Source organism: Cryptomeria japonica, chromosome 8 (assembly GCF_030272615.1).
Source record: "Cryptomeria japonica chromosome 8, Sugi_1.0, whole genome shotgun sequence".
NCBI lineage: Eukaryota > Viridiplantae > Streptophyta > Pinopsida > Cupressales > Cupressaceae > Cryptomeria > Cryptomeria japonica.
Genome location: NC_081412.1, coordinates 537,088,021 through 537,110,677, shown reverse-complemented (window position 1 = coordinate 537,110,677; position 22,657 = coordinate 537,088,021). Strand labels below are relative to the sequence as shown.

Genomic DNA, 22,657 nt, shown 5'->3' with positions numbered 1-22,657 from the left:
TTGTCTCTAAAGAGACTTCAGAAATTTGTAAAAACTTATCTGGTAAAACCTGAATGAGATTTCCAACTGAACCTCCAAGACCAACAATAAAGCACAATTGTGAATCCTGAGTTGAATCCACCTTTAAGATGAATTGGGTTATCGTCCAATCCAATAGAACCCAAGGGTTTCCATCCTAGGGCACGGAACTGAAAGCCAGAAGTTCCCAAATTCTCCAGGAGAAACTAATAAACCAAGCATAATCAGAATGGACCCTCATTGTTCTTTTATAGCCCACTACATAGACTCTTGGGTTTCCCTTTGCTTGCCTCTTGATTTTCCTTTTCTTTTGCCTTTTGATTTTCCCTCTGTTTTAATATTTCACTTTTTACAAATGGGAAATAAGAATAAAATGACTTTTATTCTTTGAAAACATAAAAAGTCACTTTAATGACCTTAATAAAATTAATTTTATTTATTTTTTTGGCAACTTAATTTTTAATTATTTAATTAACTTCTAAGGTTCAAATAAAGGGGACATTACAGCATTGGCATAGATGTCTAGAAAAGCTGAAAATCACTTTGCAAGGTTCTAATCGAGAAGAACAAATATGCAAAATAATGACACTGATGATGTCTCTAATATATGAACATCTAAATAGAGAAAAGGTAGAGAATATTAATATAGACAATTTATTTCACAATGAAGGAAAGGTCAGTTAAGCCAAGGGCTGTATGTACTGAAACAAGTTAGTTAAATAAGCTACAAGAAAGACAATATGCACGGTAATCAAGTGAAAGAAGACATGCAAGATAATGAACAATAAAGCAACAAGTGTGCAATGAGAATTTTAATTGCATCAATAAAGGAAGTGGGGCAGAGAGTTACACAACAGGGTTGATTTGTAGCTACATTAAACTCCCCTTTTGCTTAAGCATTTGTGGAGAAGCAGTTGTAGTTGAAGTCAAGATGGAGAGGAAAAATGATAGTAGCCTTGAGAAAGGGACCATTTAAGTCTTGGTGTACTTTTCTAGTGGATCTCTTTTTGTTGTATCTTCAAGGTTTTGCATTGCAACTTGTCTTCCTCTGGTGAAATGCTACTCACCCTAAAATCTTTATTAACCCCTACGGGAAGTATTCTTTGTGAGCATAAGCAAAGCAATTCATTTAATTCTACTTTCATAAATGGCAATAGGAAGCCTATATATAGTGGTTTAAATCTTAAAATTACACTTCCAAAATAGCTGAGTTCATCAGCTATGGTTAGTGATGTTTAAATTTTAAATTGAACATTATAATATTATTGGCCATGTATGGTGATGTTTAAATCATAGAAGCAGATGTTTTTAAAATATTGCAGTATATTCGGATATATCTTTTCTCAGCTGGGTTCCCAACATTTTCTTGAAAATATCGCAACTTTTTCAAAATATCTTTGACTGAAACCAATGTCAGTTATTGGCGATATATGTAGTTGGTATTATCACAGTAATTTTTCTTTTTTTTTCTAGATAAGCAACAGACCTGCAAGATTTTGGTCATCCTACTCCTTTTATAAACGGGTTAAACACCTTGAACGGTGTAAGTAGCTGCTCAGATTTCCAGCTGCCATTGTTGAATAGCAGTTAGATCTTTTGCCAAGGGACACTGGTGATTATTGCTGTTGTTATTTTAAAAATGAATGTGGCTATCTATGGTTGTGAAGAAAGCTGGTGTAATTGGGTTTGAAAACCTTGTGAATAGGGAACATGATTGTCATTTTTGTGATTAGTGACTATGACTCTTGCCTTTAATAACAGCAAACTGTGATTAGTGACTATGACTCTTGTCTTTAATAACAGTAAACTGTGATTAGTGACTAGGACTCTTGCCTTTGATAACTGCTGTCATTATTCATGATTTATGAGCATAGTCATTACAAGACAAAACTGTCAAATGATTATGCTATCCTTTGACTTATCATTATTGTTGCATCACAAATGTTGATGCTATCATTGACTTACTGTAATTTCTACTTATCAATGGATATTGTTGTCATTATTTCATTTGTAAAATAGTTATCTGATTGAGGTAATTGTTTGGGAATTTTCATTGTCATAGATCAACTCTTAATAATGTTATATCCATTGAGATTGTTGTCATCATTAGTCTTTTGAGATTATTCCTTTTTTGATTAGTAATCTTCTTATGATTACTGATTAGTAGCATTTTCTCATTATTGTGACCTATACATTCTTGATCAGTACGATGTTTAATAACATCCTTATTAGCACTGTGATGAATTGGTATGGGCATCAATACTGCTGTCAAGTTGTCAACGTTATAGGAAATATTTCTGATCAAAGTTATTAATATGAAACATTGTTTAGACAGGACATTGCTGTCCTGTAATGTCAGTCATGAATGTTGGCACTGCTGTAAACTTGAGAAGTATTTGAAGAGGTTATTAGAATATTAAAATAATGTTAATTTTAGTATTAATGCTCAATAGTGTATATTCTATTTTAGTTAGATCGTCTACGATCTTCTCAGCAGTTTCTTATTAGAAACTTGCTATTCTTGTAAATACTCTTGTATTATTTATGAGCGTCTTGCTCATTTTGTTAATTAATCAATTCTTTGAAATCCATTGCGTGTCTCGCACTGTTTTATGGTATCAGAGCTTTAGGAGAATTTTTTCAGAAATTTTTTAATTCTAATTTCCAATTAGTGGAAATTTTCGAAATTATTTCAGTTAATCGTAAAAACTCATCTAGGGTTTTTCAATTTTTTTTCCTAGCTCCTGTGACTACTTCGTGGGTTTGTACAGTCGCGTTTTTTCGCGACCCGTGGTCTTCCGCAATGCAATCTGCTAGCAATTCGGGGTGCAGGTGACGCGATTTTTATTCTGCATCACGTTTTTACGGCGGTTTTTTTTCTGTTCGGCGGCATTCGTGGCTCTATGCGCGACTTGCAGACAGTTCTTGTGGGTTCTACAACCCGTGTGGACGTCTATAGGGTTGGTGGTGCGACTCCCGATTTTTTCCCGTGCCAAATTTTTTTGTTTGCAAATTTTCTGGGAATTTCATGGTTCCCACGACCGTCTGATTTTTTCGATTAAGGCGTCTACCTTCAGTTTCCATCGAAAATAAATTTTTCTTGCAGATTCTTGGTGGGTTTTTTGAACCCTAATCTGGGTAGTTGTCCGTTTTTTCTGGGTGCCTCGATTTTTGTGCCTCAATTTTTGAGCCAGCGGATCCAGATTCTGAGAGCAAATTCCTTCTGGGTTTTTCGTAAGGATTTCTGGGTTGTCTTCGGATTTTTCTGGGTCAGTCGAAATTTTTTTCTTGAAATTTGTGCTAGCCGTACTTCATTTTTTGAAGTCTGTACCTGCATCTGCCTCTGTTTCTGCAGTGGGATTCAAAATTTTTGAATTCTGTGCCCGTGCCTTTCCGTTTTTTTCGTTTTCAGTGCATTTGGAAACGTGCAAATGGCTTCTCTAACCAACCTGATGTTAGAAGGCAGTCAACGCTTTAATGGCAACAATTACAACATCTGGAAACAGCGTATGTTGACCATTTTTGAATATAGGCGTCTTGACCAGCTTGTTTTGGGAAAAGAGCTCAGTCCTGGTACACCGGGTGCAGATCAAGATAAGTTTGATGAACGCAATTGGGAGGCAGTTATGCTTCTCAAACTCTCCGTGACTGATGATCAGTTACCACAGATTCCTTCCGGCAAGACAACTTTCAACATCTGGAAGCATCTGAAGGAATTGCATGAGACATCCGACAAGAGCCGAGCATTCTTTCTGAAGAATCAGCTATTCTCCATTATGATGGACGAACACATGTCCTTACAGGAACAACTCACGAGGATTAAGGACATTCGAGATCAGCTCGAAGCAGTTGGTCGGACTATGGAGGAAGAAGACATGGTAGTAATCACTCTGAAAAGTCTTCCAAAATCGTATGAACACTTCATTGGGACCCTCAATATTACTTCGACTAATGTTGACCTGAAGTTTTCTGAATTGTGCACCAAACATCTACAGCAGGATCGCTGGAAACAACAGTTTGGTAGTGGTACTACGTTAGCCTCCTCGGAAAATGCCTTCACAGCCCAATCCTTTCACAAGGATAAAGGCAAATTTCAGTCCTCTCAGTCTTTTCAGCAGAAAGGCTCTTCTCAGACACAGGATGGTGCTAAGAAGAAGAATGTGTAGTGCAATTACTGTCACAAGTACGGCCATATGAAGAAAGATTGCCGTCAGAGGCTTGCTTCTGAACAAAAGAAGCAGGGAGGGTCACACCAGAAGGCGCATGTTGCTGAACATTCCGAGCAGAAGGAGTCTGCCTTTTATGCCTTTATGGCTAAGAGGTCTTCAGATCATGCCCAGTCTTCTGCTTGGTACATCGACTCTGGTGCGTCACGTCACTTTTCTCATCGGCGTGACTGGTTTACAGACTTCTCATCTTTCAATGATTCCGTTGTATTTGGCGGAGGTGAGGAGTATATAGTTGTTGGAAGAGGCACTGTTCAGATACAGTCTGGTGGCAGGAATCTCATCTTCCTGAATGTGTACTATGTTCCTGCTATGGAACTTAATCTGCTCTCTGTCAGTCAGATTATGAGGAATTCTCCTCAGCTAGATGTGGTGTTCAGTGCTCACAAGTGTTCCATCATTGATCGGGAGACTCGTCTTACTGTTGCTGTTGGTCTAGAGGATCGTGGCCTATACAGGCTTCTTGACACTGGTGATTCTCCTGAAGTGGCTCTGGCAGCTCGTGTTTCTCCTCTTAGCACTTTGTGGCATCAGAGATATGGACATCTCAACATTCAGTATCTCTCTCAGCTATCTCGGGAGGGACTTGTTTCAGGGTTACTTGATATTCAGACTCAGCATCTTGGAGTATGTGGTGCCTGTCAAGCTGGCAAACAGCATCGGACTTCATTCACACATGGAAAGTCTTGGCATGCATCTAAGGTACTTCAATTACTTCATGCTGATATTTGTGGTCCTATGAATACATCTTCTGTTACTGGTTGCAAATACTTTTTGCTTATTGTAGATGATTTTAGTAGAAAGATGTGGGTGTACTTTCTTAAACACAAATCAGATGTATTTAGTATCTTTCAGAAGTTTAAGTCCTTAGTTGAAAAAGAGTCTGGATGTAGCATCATTACTCTTAGGACAGATAACGGGGGGGAATTTTGTTCTTTTGCATTCTCCAACTTCTGTGATACCCATGGCATCAAATGCCAGTTGACTACACCCTACACTCCTCAGCAAAACAGTGTTGTTGAGCGTCGCAATCGTACGGTTGTTGAGATGGCTCGTTCAATGTTACAACACAAGAGTGTTCCGAATAAGTATTGGGCTGAAGCAGTGTTTACTGCTGTCTACCTCCTTAACCGTTCACCTACTCAGGCTATTAAGGGGAAGACTCCAGAAGAGGTTTGGTCTGGTCGGAAGCCTAAGATCAGCCACCTGAAGGTTTTTGGCTCTGTTGCCTATGTTTGGATTCCAGATGCCAAGTGCTCCAAGTTGGATTCCAAAAGTCAGAAACTCATGATGACAGGATACAGTGATCACCATAAGGCCTACAGACTGATAGATATAGACACTGAACGTCTTATCTTCAGTCGTGATGTTGTATTTGATGAAGACAGAGGATTCTTTTAGTCCCCTTCTTCTGAGCAGTGCTCTGAGGATCAGCCTCACAATGCTCTTCTTCCATTAGGCTCGCCTGATGGGCGGGATGATGCAGAATCCATTTTCAATGATGCACTACCTGAGTTCCCTCTGGAGAATAATCCTCCTCTTGCTGTTCCTGTTCCTGATCCCGAGCCTCTTTCAGCTCCTCCAGATGTTAGCACTTCTACTCTCCGGCCTAAATGGTGGGCCAAGACCATTGGTGATCTCAGGGATATTGAGCTCATTGAGGGTAGAACCTCCCGTAATAAGCGCAAACAGCAGCATACAGTCAATTTTGCTCTCATGGCTAACATACACAGTGTTTTTGAGCCTCAGACATATTCAGAGGCTAAAGGTATACCTGAGTGGGAACAGGCTATGGAAGCTGAGTTCCAGAGTCTTCAGAAGAATCACACTTGGGCCTTTTCTGATCTTCCTTCAGGGAAGAAGCCCATTAGCTGCAAATGGGTGTACAAAGTAAAATACAAAGCTGATAGAACCCTAGACAAGTATAAGGCTCGTCTTGTTGCTCGTGGGTTCTCACAGAAAGAAGGCATTGACTACGAGGAGACTTTTGCTCCTACAGCCAAAATGAGTACCATACGGCTCGTTCTTGCCTTGGCAGCCCAGTTCAGTTGGAATGTCCATCAGATGGACGTCAAGAGTGCCTTTTTGAATGGTGACTAACAGGAAGAAGTCTACATGACGCAACCTCCAGGATTCAAGGTTGCTGGTCAAGAACAGAAGGTCTGTAGACTAGTCAAAGCACTCTATGGTCTGAAACAAGCTCCTCGGGCTTGGTACATGAAAATTGATAAGTACCTGACAGATCATGGTTTTCAGCGGAGTCCATCTGATGCAAACCTGTATATCAAGCATACTAGTAATGATGTTCTGTTTGTGGTTGTCTATGTGGATGACTTAATCATTACTGGCAGTTCAGCACATTTGATCACTGGGATCAAACAGGATTTGTGCCGCACCTTTGATATGACAGATTTGGGACTTCTCCATTACTGCTTAGGAGTTGAAGTCTGGCAAACTGAGAACAGTATCTTTCTCTCTCAGTCCAAGTATGCCAAAAGTCTTGTGGACAGGTTCAGAATGCAGGATTGCAAACTTGCCTCTACTCCTATGGAACCCGGGCTCAAACTTTCAGCTCAGTCATCTTCACCAGTTGTGGATGAATCTTTGTTCAGGCAACTAGTGGGCAGCCTCATCTATCTTACTGCCACTAGACCTGACATCAGTTTTGCAGTGAGCTACATTTCACGCTTCATGATAGCTCCCAAGGCTGATCATTGGATAGCAGCGAAGCGTGTGCTGCGTTATGTGAGTGGCACTCCTGATTATGGACTTCTCTACACTCGGAGTTCTGATCCTACACTCAGTGGTTACACAGATTCTGACTGGGCCGGTTCGGTTGATGACCGTAAATCCACAACAGGGTATGTGTTTAGTTTGGGATCTGGTGCTGTCACATGGACTAGTAAGAAGCAGCAGGCAGTGGCTCTCTCCTCGACAGAAGCAGAGTATCGGGGAGTAGTTAAGGCATCTTGTGAGGTGGTTTGGCTTCGACGAATGCTTGCGGATATGCATGTCTCCCAGGCAGGTCCAACTCCCTTGTTCTGTGATAATCAGGGAGTGCTCAAACTCGCCAAGAATCTAGTCTTCCATGAAAGAACCAAGCATGTGGAAACTCATTGTCACTATATTCGACAGCTGGTTGAAGACGGATCTATCCAGTTGCTGTATGTTCCTACCTCGGAGCAGCCAGCAGACATCTTCACCAAGCCCCTTGGTCCTGATAAATTTGTAAAATTCAGGGGGTCTATAGGTGTAGTTAATAGATTGAGCATTAAGGGAGGGTATTAGAATATTAAAATAATGTTAATTTTAGTATTAATGCTCAATAGTGTATATTCTATTTTAGTTACCATTTTGTGTGTAGCTTATTCTTTTTGATTTGATAGTTAAGGAGAATGGTAGGGTTAATGGGTTGTCTTAAACTTAGTTGCATTTTATTGCATTAAAGGTTCATTATCATTTTGGCTGATTTATTTATTGACATTGTTAAAGACATATATATTACAATTATTTGTATTCAAAAAACCCAAAATTAATGGAGAAAATCCATATTTAAATTCATGATGTACACTCTTGTTTACTTTCACTCGCTATCTATGTAATTAGTATGGCTTTAAATGTAAAAAAATCAACAATTTGTCTCTTTTTAAAAAAAAATTTACCGTATATTTTGGGTTCTTGATCTTTTTCTGGTTTTTTTCCAATAACATCCCAAGAAATTGAAAATATCTATCTTTTGGGATGTTGGGAAATTCCCAAGAGTGATATTTGCTTCTATGTTCTAAATTATAAATTGAACATTATTGGCCATGGTTGGTGATGATTAAAATGCAAATTGAACTTTATGTTGATGTCAACTAGACAAGTTAAAATCGCTTAAGTCTGTCTTTTGTCAAAGGGAATTCATTGCAAGTGAAAATTTTGAAGCTCCACTTCAGCGACCACTGTAACGCTCAATCCCACGTAGGCTTCATTGTTTACCAGCCAAAGTGAGAAAGTAAAAGTAAAAGAAAAATCAAAATAAAAATCAAAAGAAAAGAAATTAAAAAGCAAAGAAATATCAAATTGATTGGCTATGGGGAATGCAAACATCTCTGTCGGTATCAAAATAAAATAAAATATATCTACCGGAAACAGAGCAATCTCCGTGAGCTTACAGGCGATAACCTCGTCGGGGCTATAGATGCTCGTTGGCGGAAGCGAGGCAATATCCAGGTTGCTTTTAAAGTTAGACTCGTCCCACATAACTTGTCTTGATTGAACAATGATATCTCAACTTTCTTTAAGCTTGAATGGACTTCACTACACACACTTGATTTTCAAGGTTGGTGACTTAATTCAGTTTACGACCTCATTTTTGCCATGAATTTGTCTTTGTCATTGGATTGTTTTGTGGGGTATATACTAGAGATTCTGGGTTCGATCTGGATAGTTATCCTTGAAATGTTCAGGAACATTTCCTAGCCCAATCGCCATTTGTTGTGCGTTATGCACACTCCGCCCTGCTTCAGGGGACCCCATATTTGTGAACCAAGTCATTGCTAGTCACCCTTTTTGCTGGACCCAATATGAACTTCGGAATCACTAAGGCAAGAGGGTGTGTAGTGAAACTCGACATTGTTTCAAACCTTGCAAGGAAGGGCATCAAAGATGAAAATCTCGCATTCTCCTCCTAAAGCCCGAGTTTCTTCCAAATGCCAGGTTAGAGAGAAGACATTTAAAAACATTCAAGGCCGAGGTCAAAGGTTAATGGAAATCACGCAAAACGTTTAATGAAGCCGGAGTTTCATGAAACGAAAATCTATAAACCTTCCAAAATCGCACATCCCTCTCACAAGCCCAGGAATCACTGAGATGAAATGATCAAAAGGATTCAAGTCGCGAAATCGACTCTTTTAGCCGAAAAGCTTCAAATGCCTAAGTCGTGCTATTCCCCCATTTTAGGCCGAAAATAACCTAGAAACAAAGTGACGCGATTTGTCGAAATACCCGACTTTCCTCCATTCGCCAAAAATCCCCAAGCCATCTAGAGAATTCGCCCATATGCTGAAAAAGGACATCAAACTCACAAATTCGCCCATGGCCGAAAAAGGACATCAAGCCCATAGATCGGCAAAGGGGGCTGAAATGTAAGAAGGAGAGAGTCGTGCAAAAAGCCCATCAACCTCGAGTTTCACAGACACCAAAATCGTGAATTTCATCCAAAATCGGCCTAAAAGCTAGAAATATCAGACAAAACTCTCCAATCGGCTTAGGAGGCCAAAATGCAAAGTCATAAAAATCTCAGATTCAGCCTAAACAGGGTTGAAATGAAGGAAAGCTCACAAATCGGTTCATAAGGTCGAGATGAGAGAAAGACAAATCGTGCAAAAGACCAACTTAGGCCGATAAGAGGTGAAGTTTGCAAAATCGCCCAGTGGTCCCAAAAAACGAAAATCACCATTTTTAAATTTTAATTGAAAATGCCGAGTTAGGTGAGTGTTCTCCCATTTTCGTTCAAAGTGCCGAGTTTCAAATTCAAAACGCAAAGTCTCACATTTTTGAGCTAAGGCCCGATTTTGCATAACCAAGGGACGTATCAAAGTTCGCTCATTTCGCTTGATTGGCCGAGTTTGCTAGACCAAGTTTGGAGGGGGCGTCTTACGCAAAGGTCTCACATTATGGCCCCAAGGCCCGAAATTAACTAAGGAAGGCATTGAAACCTAAATAGAGCGAAATCTCGCAAAAGGTCTATTTAGGCCAAAATTAGAAAGGCTTGCAAAATTGGTCTCTAGGCCGAAGTTGGCAAGCAAAGTTCAAAATCTCGCATTTTTTTAACTACCATAAGCCGAAAATGGAAAGAAAACATCTAAGTTCCCCAAATGTCCTTATCAGCCGAAAATCACCAAAGGGCCCAAAGTCGTCTAACAGGCTGGAAAATCAAAACGTCAAGTTTGCACATTTTATCCTAAAAGACGAAAAAAGGGTCCAAATCGCATTTTAATGAAAATAGCCGATTTTTTTTAACAAAGGCTAAGTCGGGCGTTTGAAAATAAAGTTCGCATTTTGGCTCTCAAGGCTGAATTTTCTTCCAAATCGGCAAGATTGAAGGAGTTGCCAAGGTAATTTAACTCACGAAGTTCTTCTCAAGGCCGAATTTTGTCAAGTCAAAGAGTGGGGGGGGGCATTTAAAGTTTAAGATTGCAAATCTAAAGACCGCTCATTTCATGCACAATGGCCGAGTTTTGTATCAAAAAGAAAATAACAAAGTTCTCTCATTTGTATTCAAAAGCCCGAATTTCATTCTAAAGCAAGGAGGTGTTTAAAATAGAGGAGTAAAGTCGTGCAATATGTCCCAAATGGCCCAATTCGCAAAATGTTCCTGGGGATCGAGTTTGCATTCCAATTCAAAGGATCAAGTTGTTTTAAAGTGAACATCTTTCATCTGCATCAAAAGAAAGTCCAACGTCGCTTTATAATTTGATGTTTGTTAAATTAATTTATTTAATTTTTCAAAATGATTAATGCGGATCAAAATTGATTGTTTGCAGGTCGAAGACGGCGACGGGAAGAACCAGGAGAAAGCCTAAAACGCAAACCGAAGAAGGATCGTGAGCAAAGCCGGGAAGCGAGGATGCAGAGCGCAGGATTTAAAAAATGAAGCACGAGGAAGCTTGCCATCACCAAACTACCGTAAAACGAGATTGAAGACAAAGAACACATAATGCTACCAAATATGCATTCTTAGAAGGATACACTGCTGGATTTAATTCCAGAAGTTCAGTTTCTGAAAACTAAAATTGTTTATTGTAAAAAGAGAATTGCCTATGGGTCTCGTTCAAGATATTTTGAAACAAAGGGGACATAGGTCAGTTATCTCCAACTACCAATTGACCGAATTAAGGCCAAATAGTGGTAAGTAGTTGAGATAGTGGTTGGGTGGATAACTGAAAATTGAGTAGGCATGGGTAAAAGCTGCCATGCTTCTAGAAGGCAGATCACGACTGTTGGATGTAGTTAATCCTGGCCGTCGATTCAAATTGTAAATTCTATAAAAGGTAGGATGCCTCTCATTGTAAAGGGTTAGATTCTGGTTAGAGTTTTTGTAGGCGGTTAGAATAGGTTAGAGTTTTGTAGAAGGTTAAATTTTAGTAGTAGCATAGAAATACTGCAGAAATTGTTGTAATGGCAGCTAGAATCAATATAATGGACATTGATTTGGTGTTTATCATCTTGGTTTTAGTCTGTTTGCATGGTTTTCTTCAGCAATTTAGATAGATCGTTTTTTTGGTGTGCAGGTATTTGATGTATTCAGACTCATACCATTGAGGATATACTGATTGTGTATCCTTGTGTATGGTTAGCCTGAGCCTTTAAAATTGTGTTTAGTTCAATTGCAGGTGTCCATTTGAGCTGCGCCAGAATTGGGTGTTTGGGCATGCACCTGCAGTCTGAAAATCTTCCAAGTCCCCTTGAAGATTGTATCGTTCTTGCGAGGTTGTGAGTTATTCTGGCCAAGTAGGGATTGGTTATGTTGAATCCGTCTACTCGCACACCGGTCTTGTTAATCTTAGGTCTCTTAACCCTTCTTCTTTTCTTTTATTTCCCAGTTCGAGAATCAGATGTAGACCAGCCTGTTGCAAAACGTAAGGCCCCTTGTGCTCCTAGCAAAACACATCGACCGTTGAGCTATCCTGCTGTCAAGAACTAACATTTGGAACCTTGAGGTTGTCCCCCTTTGATCGATTAAAAACAACATTAGGGCTTCCTTACACAAGAGAGGATAGGATACTCGGTGAGTACATTCTATTTTGCATTGGCCGGATAGAGCCGTAGCAACACAATTTTAGCCACGTCAACATGTCCCTTTCCCTAAATTGCAATAGCTTTACCTTTAAACATAAATTACACAATTAAGGTTAGGAAAATGAACGTACAAATTAATCAATTTGCTAACAAGTTAAGCTCTTGTAAGTAGAACCCGCATAAAAAGATAAGAACAAATACAATTTCATGTTTATCTAGTTGTTAGGGTTAGTTCAAGTACTAAGTTTAATAATATATAGATTTGGAAAGGAGACATGAAGGTTCGCCTAGGGCCATTTCTACACCAAGCCCAAGAAAGATGGCCCTCTAGAACCTTCTTACTCCACTTGGCGGCCCATACTTGCTTGCCTATCAGGCCTATTTCTTCCATATCTTATCATGCCTTGTGAGGGAAAGGGTAGAAAATGTGACTGGGTTCCTTGACTCCTTTGTGTAAGGACCATCCCAGCTGGATGGCTCACTTACGAGCCCCTCGTCACCCCTCCATCACATTTCATACCCCTCCTTCACAAGGGTGTATTCTTATGTTGTAAAAATTATCTGAGAGTTATCTAAAAACATGATTATAATGATTATGCATAATTTAATACATTATTCATAATCAATTATGATCAATTTGAATCTGACTCTTACAGACCCTTCCTTAGATACATTAGATCCTGAAGACTGCTACAAAGAGATAGTATGGAATGCTGGAATAAAGTAATTGCATCTGACTGAGTTTCTGATATAATTAGCAGAGATTTACTGAGTTTGATACATCATACCCGTGTAAATTACCATGAGCAATATCCTTGCGCTTCTTCGGTGCTGACTAAGTATGCCTTCTGCAGTTCTTTCTTGTATTCTCTATCTCCTTTGATCCTTAGAGGATGGTCTTCCTTTCTCCACGTTTCTGTGCTTCAACCCCTCTGATCCGTGTCCTTCCTCTTTTCTTCTTCCTATCCTCTTTTTATATTTGCATGTCTATCTTCTATGATTTGGCTACAAACCTTCCCTACAAATCTGCCTTCAGTCCTCTCTTGCAAATCTGTCTTTAACTCTTTTTCTGATTATCTCTTCAACTCTTAATGTGCAGATATGTAGATATCTAATTAAGATATCTTTTATTTTCACCCATATCTTTCTGCTCAAATAATATTCATTGCTTCATATACCCATTTAATACATTTTTATTCTTCTAGACTAGATCTGCTCTTATAAAAAATCTAAATAATACTGTCCATTCCTTCCCCCACAACTTCCACACATCTCTTACTTCCTGCCTTGTATGAAAAGAGGTGTCCTTTTGAATAGAGGCATCTCTCTAAATAGACATGTCTTTTTATTAATTAACTTCCCTATGTTAATTACTTGATTGCTGTCTTTATTAAATGCTATCCTTAATTAGTCAAGTGATGCTTTTTAAAAAAAAAAAGTGTTTTCTTTCGTTGCTTTTAATCGCTGCTACTAAGTCTTGTACTTTATGACATGGATCGCTGGTTGTTCTTTTCACAACCACTTCGTATAATAATTAAATCATTCCCTAATAAAATCGATGCACTGAATGAATAATAATCATTGTCTTCTTTTTACTAATTGCTGTCTTATATCCTTTTCACTAATAGCTTCCTTGCTGCTCTTCAACTTATGTCAACTGCTGTTTTTAATCATGAACGCAATACTTGATTGCTTCCTTTTGTAAACAATCTTTGCTGACTTTATTACATGATCGCTGCTATTTTAATTGTATATGCTGTCTCCTACTTGCTGCATGTCATAGTCATTAAGTTGCTGCTCTCCTTAATAGACACTGACCTCTTAACATGGCAATTGTATTTGACTTTTACTTAGGCATTGCTACTTATTAAATAATCGATGCTTGAGAGAGTTGTTAATCATACTGTTTATCATTGGTAAATCATTCACTTAATTCTGAGTGAGTTGTTGCCTTCAGACACTTTGATCACTGTTCTTAATTGCTGAGTTTTTATTAATATTTGATGTTAATCATTGGTCCTTTATAACATTTATAAAGATAATGCAAGGAGTTTTCTCAAAGGTAGGTCATATTGGTTTACTTGTTTCGATCTAGGGACATGGTGGGGACATGACAAAACCCAACGATGAAGGGGTGCTTGAGTTGGAAGATTGCTCTGAAGATGAGACGAGTTCCTTGAGTGGACTATTCCACTGGCAAATGGAGAACCATGAGGTATTTTCGCTAACATGTAATTTTCTTGAAGCTACAACTCGGTGAAGAGCAACTAATGAAAGCATGTAAAGTTATGAAGGATACATTTGACAGTACGAAGAGCTGAATATGTAATGTGGAGTATACAAATACTTTTTAAGAAAATCAATGTCACAAGAAATTTACGTGGGAACTTTAAATATCAATTATCATACTCCCAACTTCCTTGTCTGACAATTTTAGGTTGCACTCGCACGTCAATTTCATTTTGCACCTACTTGCACCCATACAAACTCCTTGCTATTCCGTACATTGGCAGCTTGTTTCATTCCACACCGCATGAGAGTTTCTCGCCTTAAAACAATATTCCATTCTTTCTCCATGACCCATCTTTGGCGTCTTTGTACGACAGTGGCATTCAACTGTATGGTCATGTCCATTGAATTCCGTATGAAAAGGTGGTCATTTCTATGTTGGGCAAGGTGTTCTTGAACTCATACGACTGTTTGATATCTTGGCACCTTGGCATGCCCTTGGAATCTATCATGTACGACATAACTATCGCGCACGTGATTCATCACGTACGACATCCATATATCATGTATGGATGGTAGCGACTCATGAAGTATGACATTCACCACGTACAACATCCCCATATCCCGTACGCCCATCCCATCCTCCTGTATAGACCTTGCAGGGACTTTATCTCGTATGGTGAATAGTCAACCCATGTGTACGACACTCTACTCTTAGTGTATGCCTACCCTTGGTATGTACTTCACATTGTCCCGTATGGTAGGCAAAGTGACTCTTGGTGTGGTTGGTATCCGTACAGGTTCACAACTCACTACAATTGCATAGTGTATTGATTCTCGAATGGTTCTTTTAGTACGACCACAATAGTTTGGGTACTCTACTACTACCGTATGACTATTAGTCCCCTTTGTATGGTTCTTGTGCAATGAGCATAGGGTACCATTGGCATCTTATAGAGGAATATGACTATTAATTTTGAAGTGGAAAGTACAACTCAACCAGAATTTTGAAATCATATGTTTGTTAAACATTGAAAAAATCTCTATTTTTTGGCTTCATTAGCATTGTTTTTGTTGTCTTCAAAAATGAGAAAATTGATGTGCGTCGTGGAGTTCTATATGATTTTGAAGGTCTTAGTTAGTGTTGGCCACGGGGGCTCTGCCCCTCGACGTCGCCCATGGGCATTGCCCGAGGACCTCACGAGGGGCGCTGCCCCTATATCCCCCCAGGGGGCGTTGCCCCTTGACCTTGTTGGGGTCGTTGCTCCCAAACCCCATTTGATTTGGCAAGTACACTACTAGTTGGGATTGTCCAGCACAAGTCATTGTCTACACTCTTGTCATTAGTCTTCCCAGATATTATGTGATGTTTACTTGTCGTCTGGAAGACGGATTTTTGTTTTGGGGGGATGATGTAGTTGGCATAAGATGCCTATTGTTATGTCTGATAATATTGGTTATTTGACAATGTATTAATTAATTGTATTAAGTGGGTTGTTACTCTTGGGTAGTTATGTGTCCATTGGTTGACGGTTGTGTTCCTCTCGGCAATTGTCGGGTCCTTTAAATATGTTTTGTACTGCCAAGAAAGGTAGGAGGATATAGTTGGATCAATTGTAATCCTTGGCTGTCCATCTTTGGTCTTCTTCTTTATAATACTTTCATGTGTGAATACAGATATATTTTCAGTGTTCCACGACTGTTGGGGACGGGTTTCGGGGACAAAAGGCCTAAGTTTGGGGACGACGGGGCGATGACGACAGGGGGTTGGCAGGGTGGTGGTGCTGATATAATTATACATATACTTATAGTACTTGAAAAACTAGTTGTGAAAAGAAGTATAATAGTATAAGAATTACATTTCAAATAAACTATAGGAAATTAGTAAAATTACAAAATAACAAAATTTGAAATATTAAATCTAAATACAAAGATTTATTGAATGCTAATTGCTACATAAAATTTGACAAATGAAATTGTCAAATTGGAGATTTCTATTATCAAAATATCGTATTAATATCTGATATCACAAAGTCTATAATGATGATTACATGATACATCATTACAATGAGTAGCAAATAGCAATAGCATTACAAAAGACAAAATGGCAAAATGCTCAACTCGCTCAAAATTAAAAAAAAAAGGATTTCAATTGCTTTTTGAGTCTGACGTGTTCGAACGGGAGACTCCTGCAAGTCTCCTTGCCCCTCAAGAGACGTTTGGGAGTCTCCCAAGGAGTCTTGGAGACGTCGGATGGGAGATTCTTGAAAGTCGCCTCGCCCCTCAAGAGACGTCTGGGAGTCTCCCAAGGAGACTTCTGGGAGTCTCCCAAGGAGACTTGGAGACTCCTAGGAGTTTCTCGAGGAGACTTGGAGACGCCTGGGAGTTTTCCAAGGAAACTTGGAGACGCCTGGGAGTCTCCCAAGGAAACTTGGAGACGTTTCCCTGTCTTCGACGGAGCTTTGGTGGCAGTGGCGGGACGATGGGAGGTGTCGCGTCCCCCCGTCCTGGAAACGTCACCGTTTCCGAGACGTGGCCCCAAAAGGGGGGGAAACGCGTCCCCGTGGTACACTGTATATTTTACTCTTGTATCTAGTATGCATTGTTATTTGTATTATTATTTCCCATATTTAATTTATCAGATTGAGTAGTAAATAGCCACAAAATGCATTGGTGGGTGGTTATCGGAATCAACAAGGGCAAAATAAAATACAGTACGACTCAAAAGGATGTCCTATAATATAGTGTCGACAATGTAGGAAATGGGGACACTTCGCGAGAGGTTGCTAGAATAAGAAAGACAATGTAGAATAAGAAAGACGACGTAAAATTATATATCATATTAATCTCCCCTAGAATCTCCCTCCAAATGTGCTACAAGCTTACATATAAAGAGTTTGCGGTTGGTTAGGCCATCAACCGTCAGACAACCAACTACCCCGTAGTTATAACTTAATAGTATTGTTTTATTTTAATACATTTCCAAAAAGCCTTATTTACTAATTAACCGGCTTACAATGAATGATCTCCATATATCTTTTGTTCACTTCCTTCTCAAATCTGCATATGGATGATGTAACATTTCCACAAAATTATCTTCAAATATTTCTTCTTAAGGTCTGCTCAAAATCAATTGATTATTATTGTATTTCTCTGCTGCTATACTCAAAAGTCTGCTGTTAGTTTTACTAGTTTTTCATTATATTCTTCTCAAAATCTGCACATAAAATCTTCTCTAGATCTGCTCTTGATCTACTTTGATTCTGAATAATATTTCATTGAAGTCTTGCTGTTCGAACTCAACTTTATGTTCCTTTTATACCTTGTTAAATCTGCAAGAGATGTCTCTATGAGGAGGGACAACTTCATTAAGGGATACAATATTCACCAAGGGAGGTGTCTATTTGTTAACGCTTCATTTTATCATAGGCACTACCTTTTAATTTATGTTAAACTTTAAACATAAGTGCTAACATGAAATGAATCAGCCTGCAATTAAATAATAAAGGGTTGGCTAACAATATTTGTTCTTCCAATGTAAGGCACCATATTACTTGGAGGTCGGCCTCTTTTTCATCAAATCTGTTTTAATCACTCATCTTATAACATATAAATCGCTGCTTTTTGGTCTCTAAATGCTGCCTTTAAAACTTATTAATCACTGCCATTTTGTTAATGCCTGATCACTGCTTTGTATGATCCATCAATCTGGGCAATCTTAACTATATTTTATCATTTATACATATTTGTCTCGACTTGGGCGGCAAAGGCGGTTGACTAAGAACATGAGATTAAATTAACTTTGTCTTGCACAAACATGGGTGTCGACATGAAAGGAGTGAGGTCAGCCAGCATACAGGTATTATATTGTCATTGCTCCACAATTTCATGTATATCTTCTATTCACTCCATGTTGCACACAATCAGATTAGGCATTGTAGTTAAATGGACTCTTCATAACTTCCATACCTCTATGATTTCACCAAATAACTCATCTTTCATTGCTGTCATATTATAGATGAAGTCAGCTATGAATAACGATGTAGTGGTCTTTGGCCATAACAATTTTCTCCAACCTTAGAAATCAATCTTCTTTGACATCAATGACAGTCTTCTATTGATCTCATTCATACATCAATGATGATAATCTCATCCACACATGTTTGACATCAATGACAGCAATCTCATTCATATGCCTTTGACATCAATGACAATATTGCCAACACAGAGCTGAAATAATAAAATTTCTAACCTTTTATTTGATGAATCTGCAGACAAATATTGAAATCCTATATACAATGTTATTCAGACTGCTATCTGTATTATGTATCATGAAATACCCCACACCAAGCGGTATGCTGTTAAGTTTTCTCTCCAAAATGCTGACTTACAGTTTGGGATTTTTTTTGACCCACACAAGGGTGTGGCTGGGTAATAGAAGGTCCAACGACCTCTTTTCACATCAGCATTGACTCTTGAAAACTGTAATAACCCGAGTAGGATATGCACTATAATTCTGAAAATAATTTCTTGAATTCTGCCCTGATTCTCTGCATTTTAGTTTTCTGCTCCAAACCCTGGTATTCCGATTTATATTTCTGGTTACAACAAATGTCGACAGCAAACACATATGCCAATAATGACCCCTTATGATAATATCATAATATCTTCAATCAAAAACTCATCCAAGCATACATGACATAAAAAATGCAAACATATATATGGAACAAATCTGATTTCAGGACTATTCAGTCTGCTGCTACAAATCAGAAATTCTGAACATGCCATTATATCCAAATACATAGGCCAAACATGCCCAAATACAACTTAGAAATCTGCTATTACACATCAGACCTATCAATAGGTTTGCACATACCAGAATGACATAGAATGATGCTCAAAACCCTTCTGGCAATATTTAAACCTGCAAATATATAACTCTGAAACTCCACGAATCTCTCCAAACTGAATAATGAAGCGCAATTGTGAATTCTAAGATGAATTCACCAAGTGTGCTGATCTGGGTTTTCATGCAAACAGCCAAAACCTCTAGGGTTTCCATCCTAGGGTTTATTGAACCTACAAGCTATGCTCTCAAGCTCTCAAGGAAAAGTTTCTTTCAAAATAACAAGTCAAGAATAATCAAAATGACTTGCCTTCTCATCCTTATATATCCATGAGTGAACTTTCTAGAAGTGTTTTCTAGAAGATTCACTTTATTATTTTATTTTATTTCTTATTTTCCCTTTTCATAAAGTGACTTATGTTATTAATTCTCCACTCATTAAAATGTCACTTTATAATTAAAATAGGTCCAGCCTAATTAATTAAATATTATAACCTAAGATAACTTAGGATTAATAATATCTAACTAATTATTATTCCCTTATTACTCCAATTTAGTCTAAAATAGACTAAATGTCTCAATGGGTGATCATGGGAAAAAAGGGACATTACAAGTTCTCCCACCCCAAGATTGCTTGCCCTCAAGCAATCGTTTATGAAGATGGTGCACCGACCAATCATTCCAACAAATCCCAGGGTCCCACATCAATCTAGGACCTTTGCATGGTCTTACATGAAGTACACAATGCTGCAACACAGATGTGAAGAGAATATTGAAGACTCTAACTCTCAAAAGAACAATGATCCTCTTCACGTAATCAGAAAATTTACCAAAGTTCTACCTTGCTCCACCATGTTTATGCTGCTCTATTCTGATATAAACTGAAAAATCCTTGTAGAGACTCTCTCTAGACACCATGGAAGCATGTGAATCATGACAAACATTGTGTGACAAATCGCTGTCCAGAAGAAACTGGTTGTTCCATTCACTCTTATACCAAGAGTGGGGTGAATGAACATCATCATATAGGCTGCAAATGAAAGGATAAATGCCTCTCATCAAATCTCCATCAGAGAATATCACTCTAGGACTGATGGGTCTCTTGAAAATCTGAAAGGTATCCATCATGTGTGCAAAATCAGCCGTGTATATACTTTCCATATTGCTGGTGCAAAAGGCAACAACACTGCTGGAACAAAAAATCAGACCTAGAATCATCTTGGGAGTGCTTCCACTATCACCAACAAACAAGGATCCATTACCATTCGACCCGCTCAGGAAGAAGTCGCATGTTCTCCTAGCTGCCTTAGCTATCATAAAACTGATCCATGCCTACACCTCCTTAGCTGTTATATTTTTTTCCTCCAACCAACTCCATGGTGAAGTATCCATGACAAACGAAACATTATTTAATTGTAGGATCTTCTTGTTAGGCAATTTCTTAGTCTCTATAATCAGCTCTCTTAAGACAATATGCGTCATATGATCTGAACAAGTATTCCTCCAATATAATCATGTGTACAAAACAAGGAATATGAAACTTACTAAGGGCTGTCATACCTTGCCAGTAGCTTAGATCTAAGAGCTCCTTATGCACATCATTGATGATTGATCCAAAAGTTGTAGCACCTATCTCATGACTGAAATTTGCATCTTCATGTGAAAGTTGCCCCACAGGTGTGGCTACCTAAGAGAATTGTTTTTCTGATTTGCATTCAAAGTCATGCCTCTCAAAATCAGCTACCTCCTTGACGTCTTCTTCACAAAATTCCTCCTTTGAAGCATTATGTCCCACACAAGAGTCATGATGGTGGGATGCTAGAACGTAGGTGGATTCCTTGAGTTCTTTGTAATGGGTTAAGTCTTTCCAATCTGAAATAATGTTCTTTTCCACACACTCTTACACATATTCTTCCTCAACCATAGATTGATCATTCAAATCATGCCGTGCTAGAAGTCTTTGATCCACAAAACCTTCATATGTATGAACATTGTCTCTTTGAACATTGCTTAAATTTGAATTTGTACCCCTGGCTACTATTTTGTTATCCTTATTACTCTCAACATCCATATTTGTGTATGTTCAAGTAATGGATCATGCAAACTGAATGTACTGCTGTTATCATGCATAACAAAACCATAATTAACCTCATACCTTTCAGCCGTGTTATAATGGCTGCGACAAGTCTCATGTGCCTCTCCGTCAAATGAATTTTTTGAATAAGCATCATTGGAATGATCTATATGCTCATCATTAGTGACTTCAATGTGCTTATCATTGGTATGCCTCTTATCCATCTTCTTAGTTTCTTCCTCCGAAAGCAATTTCTCTAACAATAATAACATATATGATTGATATTAAACGCTTGAAAGAAGTCATTCATACCATTCATAAGCTCATCCATATGTTGATCATTTCTTTGTAGACTTATACTATCCCTTCCATCCTTCGTTGATGAAATTGTACCGCCTTTATCCATTGTTGTAACCTTTTTTACACCTGCTGTATGTGACACTGATTTCGAAAGGAAAGTTGTTGGTGTAAATAGTTATTCATCATGGATGTTATTACACCTTACTTAAGTTTACTCAAGATAATGCATTTCATAGTAGTTTGGGTATGAGACACTTGGGTGTTTGTGCCACATTGGGATAGTGTGTGTAGGAGAATTTCCACCTTTTATGATGTTGATCTTGTTACTACTTTATCATATCCACTTATTGTGGAGTGATAATTCCACCTTCGGTGGCTGATCCACCTCATGTGGAATATTTTATTGTTTCTCCTACCTACCCACACCTATTTCCTACCTACCCTTGTTTCTTATTGAGCCACATGTCATGTTTGTGTGCTCACATATCCATATAGCCTTGCCTATATAAGCAGGCTCATCTACATTGTTTGTACGGATAATCATTGAACATCTTGTAATGATCCAGTTGATCATATTTTGCATCTTGATAGAATACAGTTTATTCCTATCATCTTTTTTGTTCTCTCTTATTTGTGCTTTCCATTGCCTCTAGATCTTGGCAAAATCTCACATGGTAAAATCATGACATGTCCACAAATATCAAGTCACATGATATCCATGAAGATAGTTAAATTGATAATTGTAAAATCGTCACCTTACAATATCAATTTGAAACAAGTGTTCATTATTGAAAAGTCGTCACCCTTCAATAATGTTCACAGAAGGCCCATGCAGTCATGGAGTCACACACATGACAAATAAAAGAGTTTACACACTAAACATCTTTAAATATATTAGTATATCAGAATAAATGAGACTCTATCTCAAAATTAAATAACATTTTCAACCATACCAAGTTTATCTCTAAAGTGTTCAATCTTGATCCTGGAGAGAGGCTTGGTAAGAATGTCTGCAATCTGATCACCTGTACTAATACAATTCAATCGGATCACATTCCTTTCCACCATATCTCGAACATAGTGATAAGGAATCTCAATGTGTTTAGACCTGTCATGAAATACTGGATTCATTGAAAGCTTGATGCAATTCTGATTGTCACAGTAGATGACAGTAGGATT

At 38.4% G+C, this 22,657-nt stretch overlaps 1 protein-coding gene across 8 annotated transcripts in view; it reads left to right on the top strand.

The window, feature by feature from the left end:
* Positions 1–22,657, top strand: part of LOC131027668 (uncharacterized) — a 279,605-nt gene that overhangs the window by 35,286 nt on the left and 221,662 nt on the right. For 5 of the 8 annotated variants that reach the window (XM_059209613.1, XM_057957741.2, XM_057957742.2 and 2 more), the window contains one exon: positions 14,125–14,244. The exons of the other annotated variants lie outside the window; for them this stretch is intronic. In XM_059209613.1, the coding sequence (XP_059065596.1) occupies positions 14,125–14,244 (120 nt within the window). The remainder of the gene's footprint in view (positions 1–14,124; positions 14,245–22,657) is intronic. 8 annotated transcript variants of the gene reach the window in all.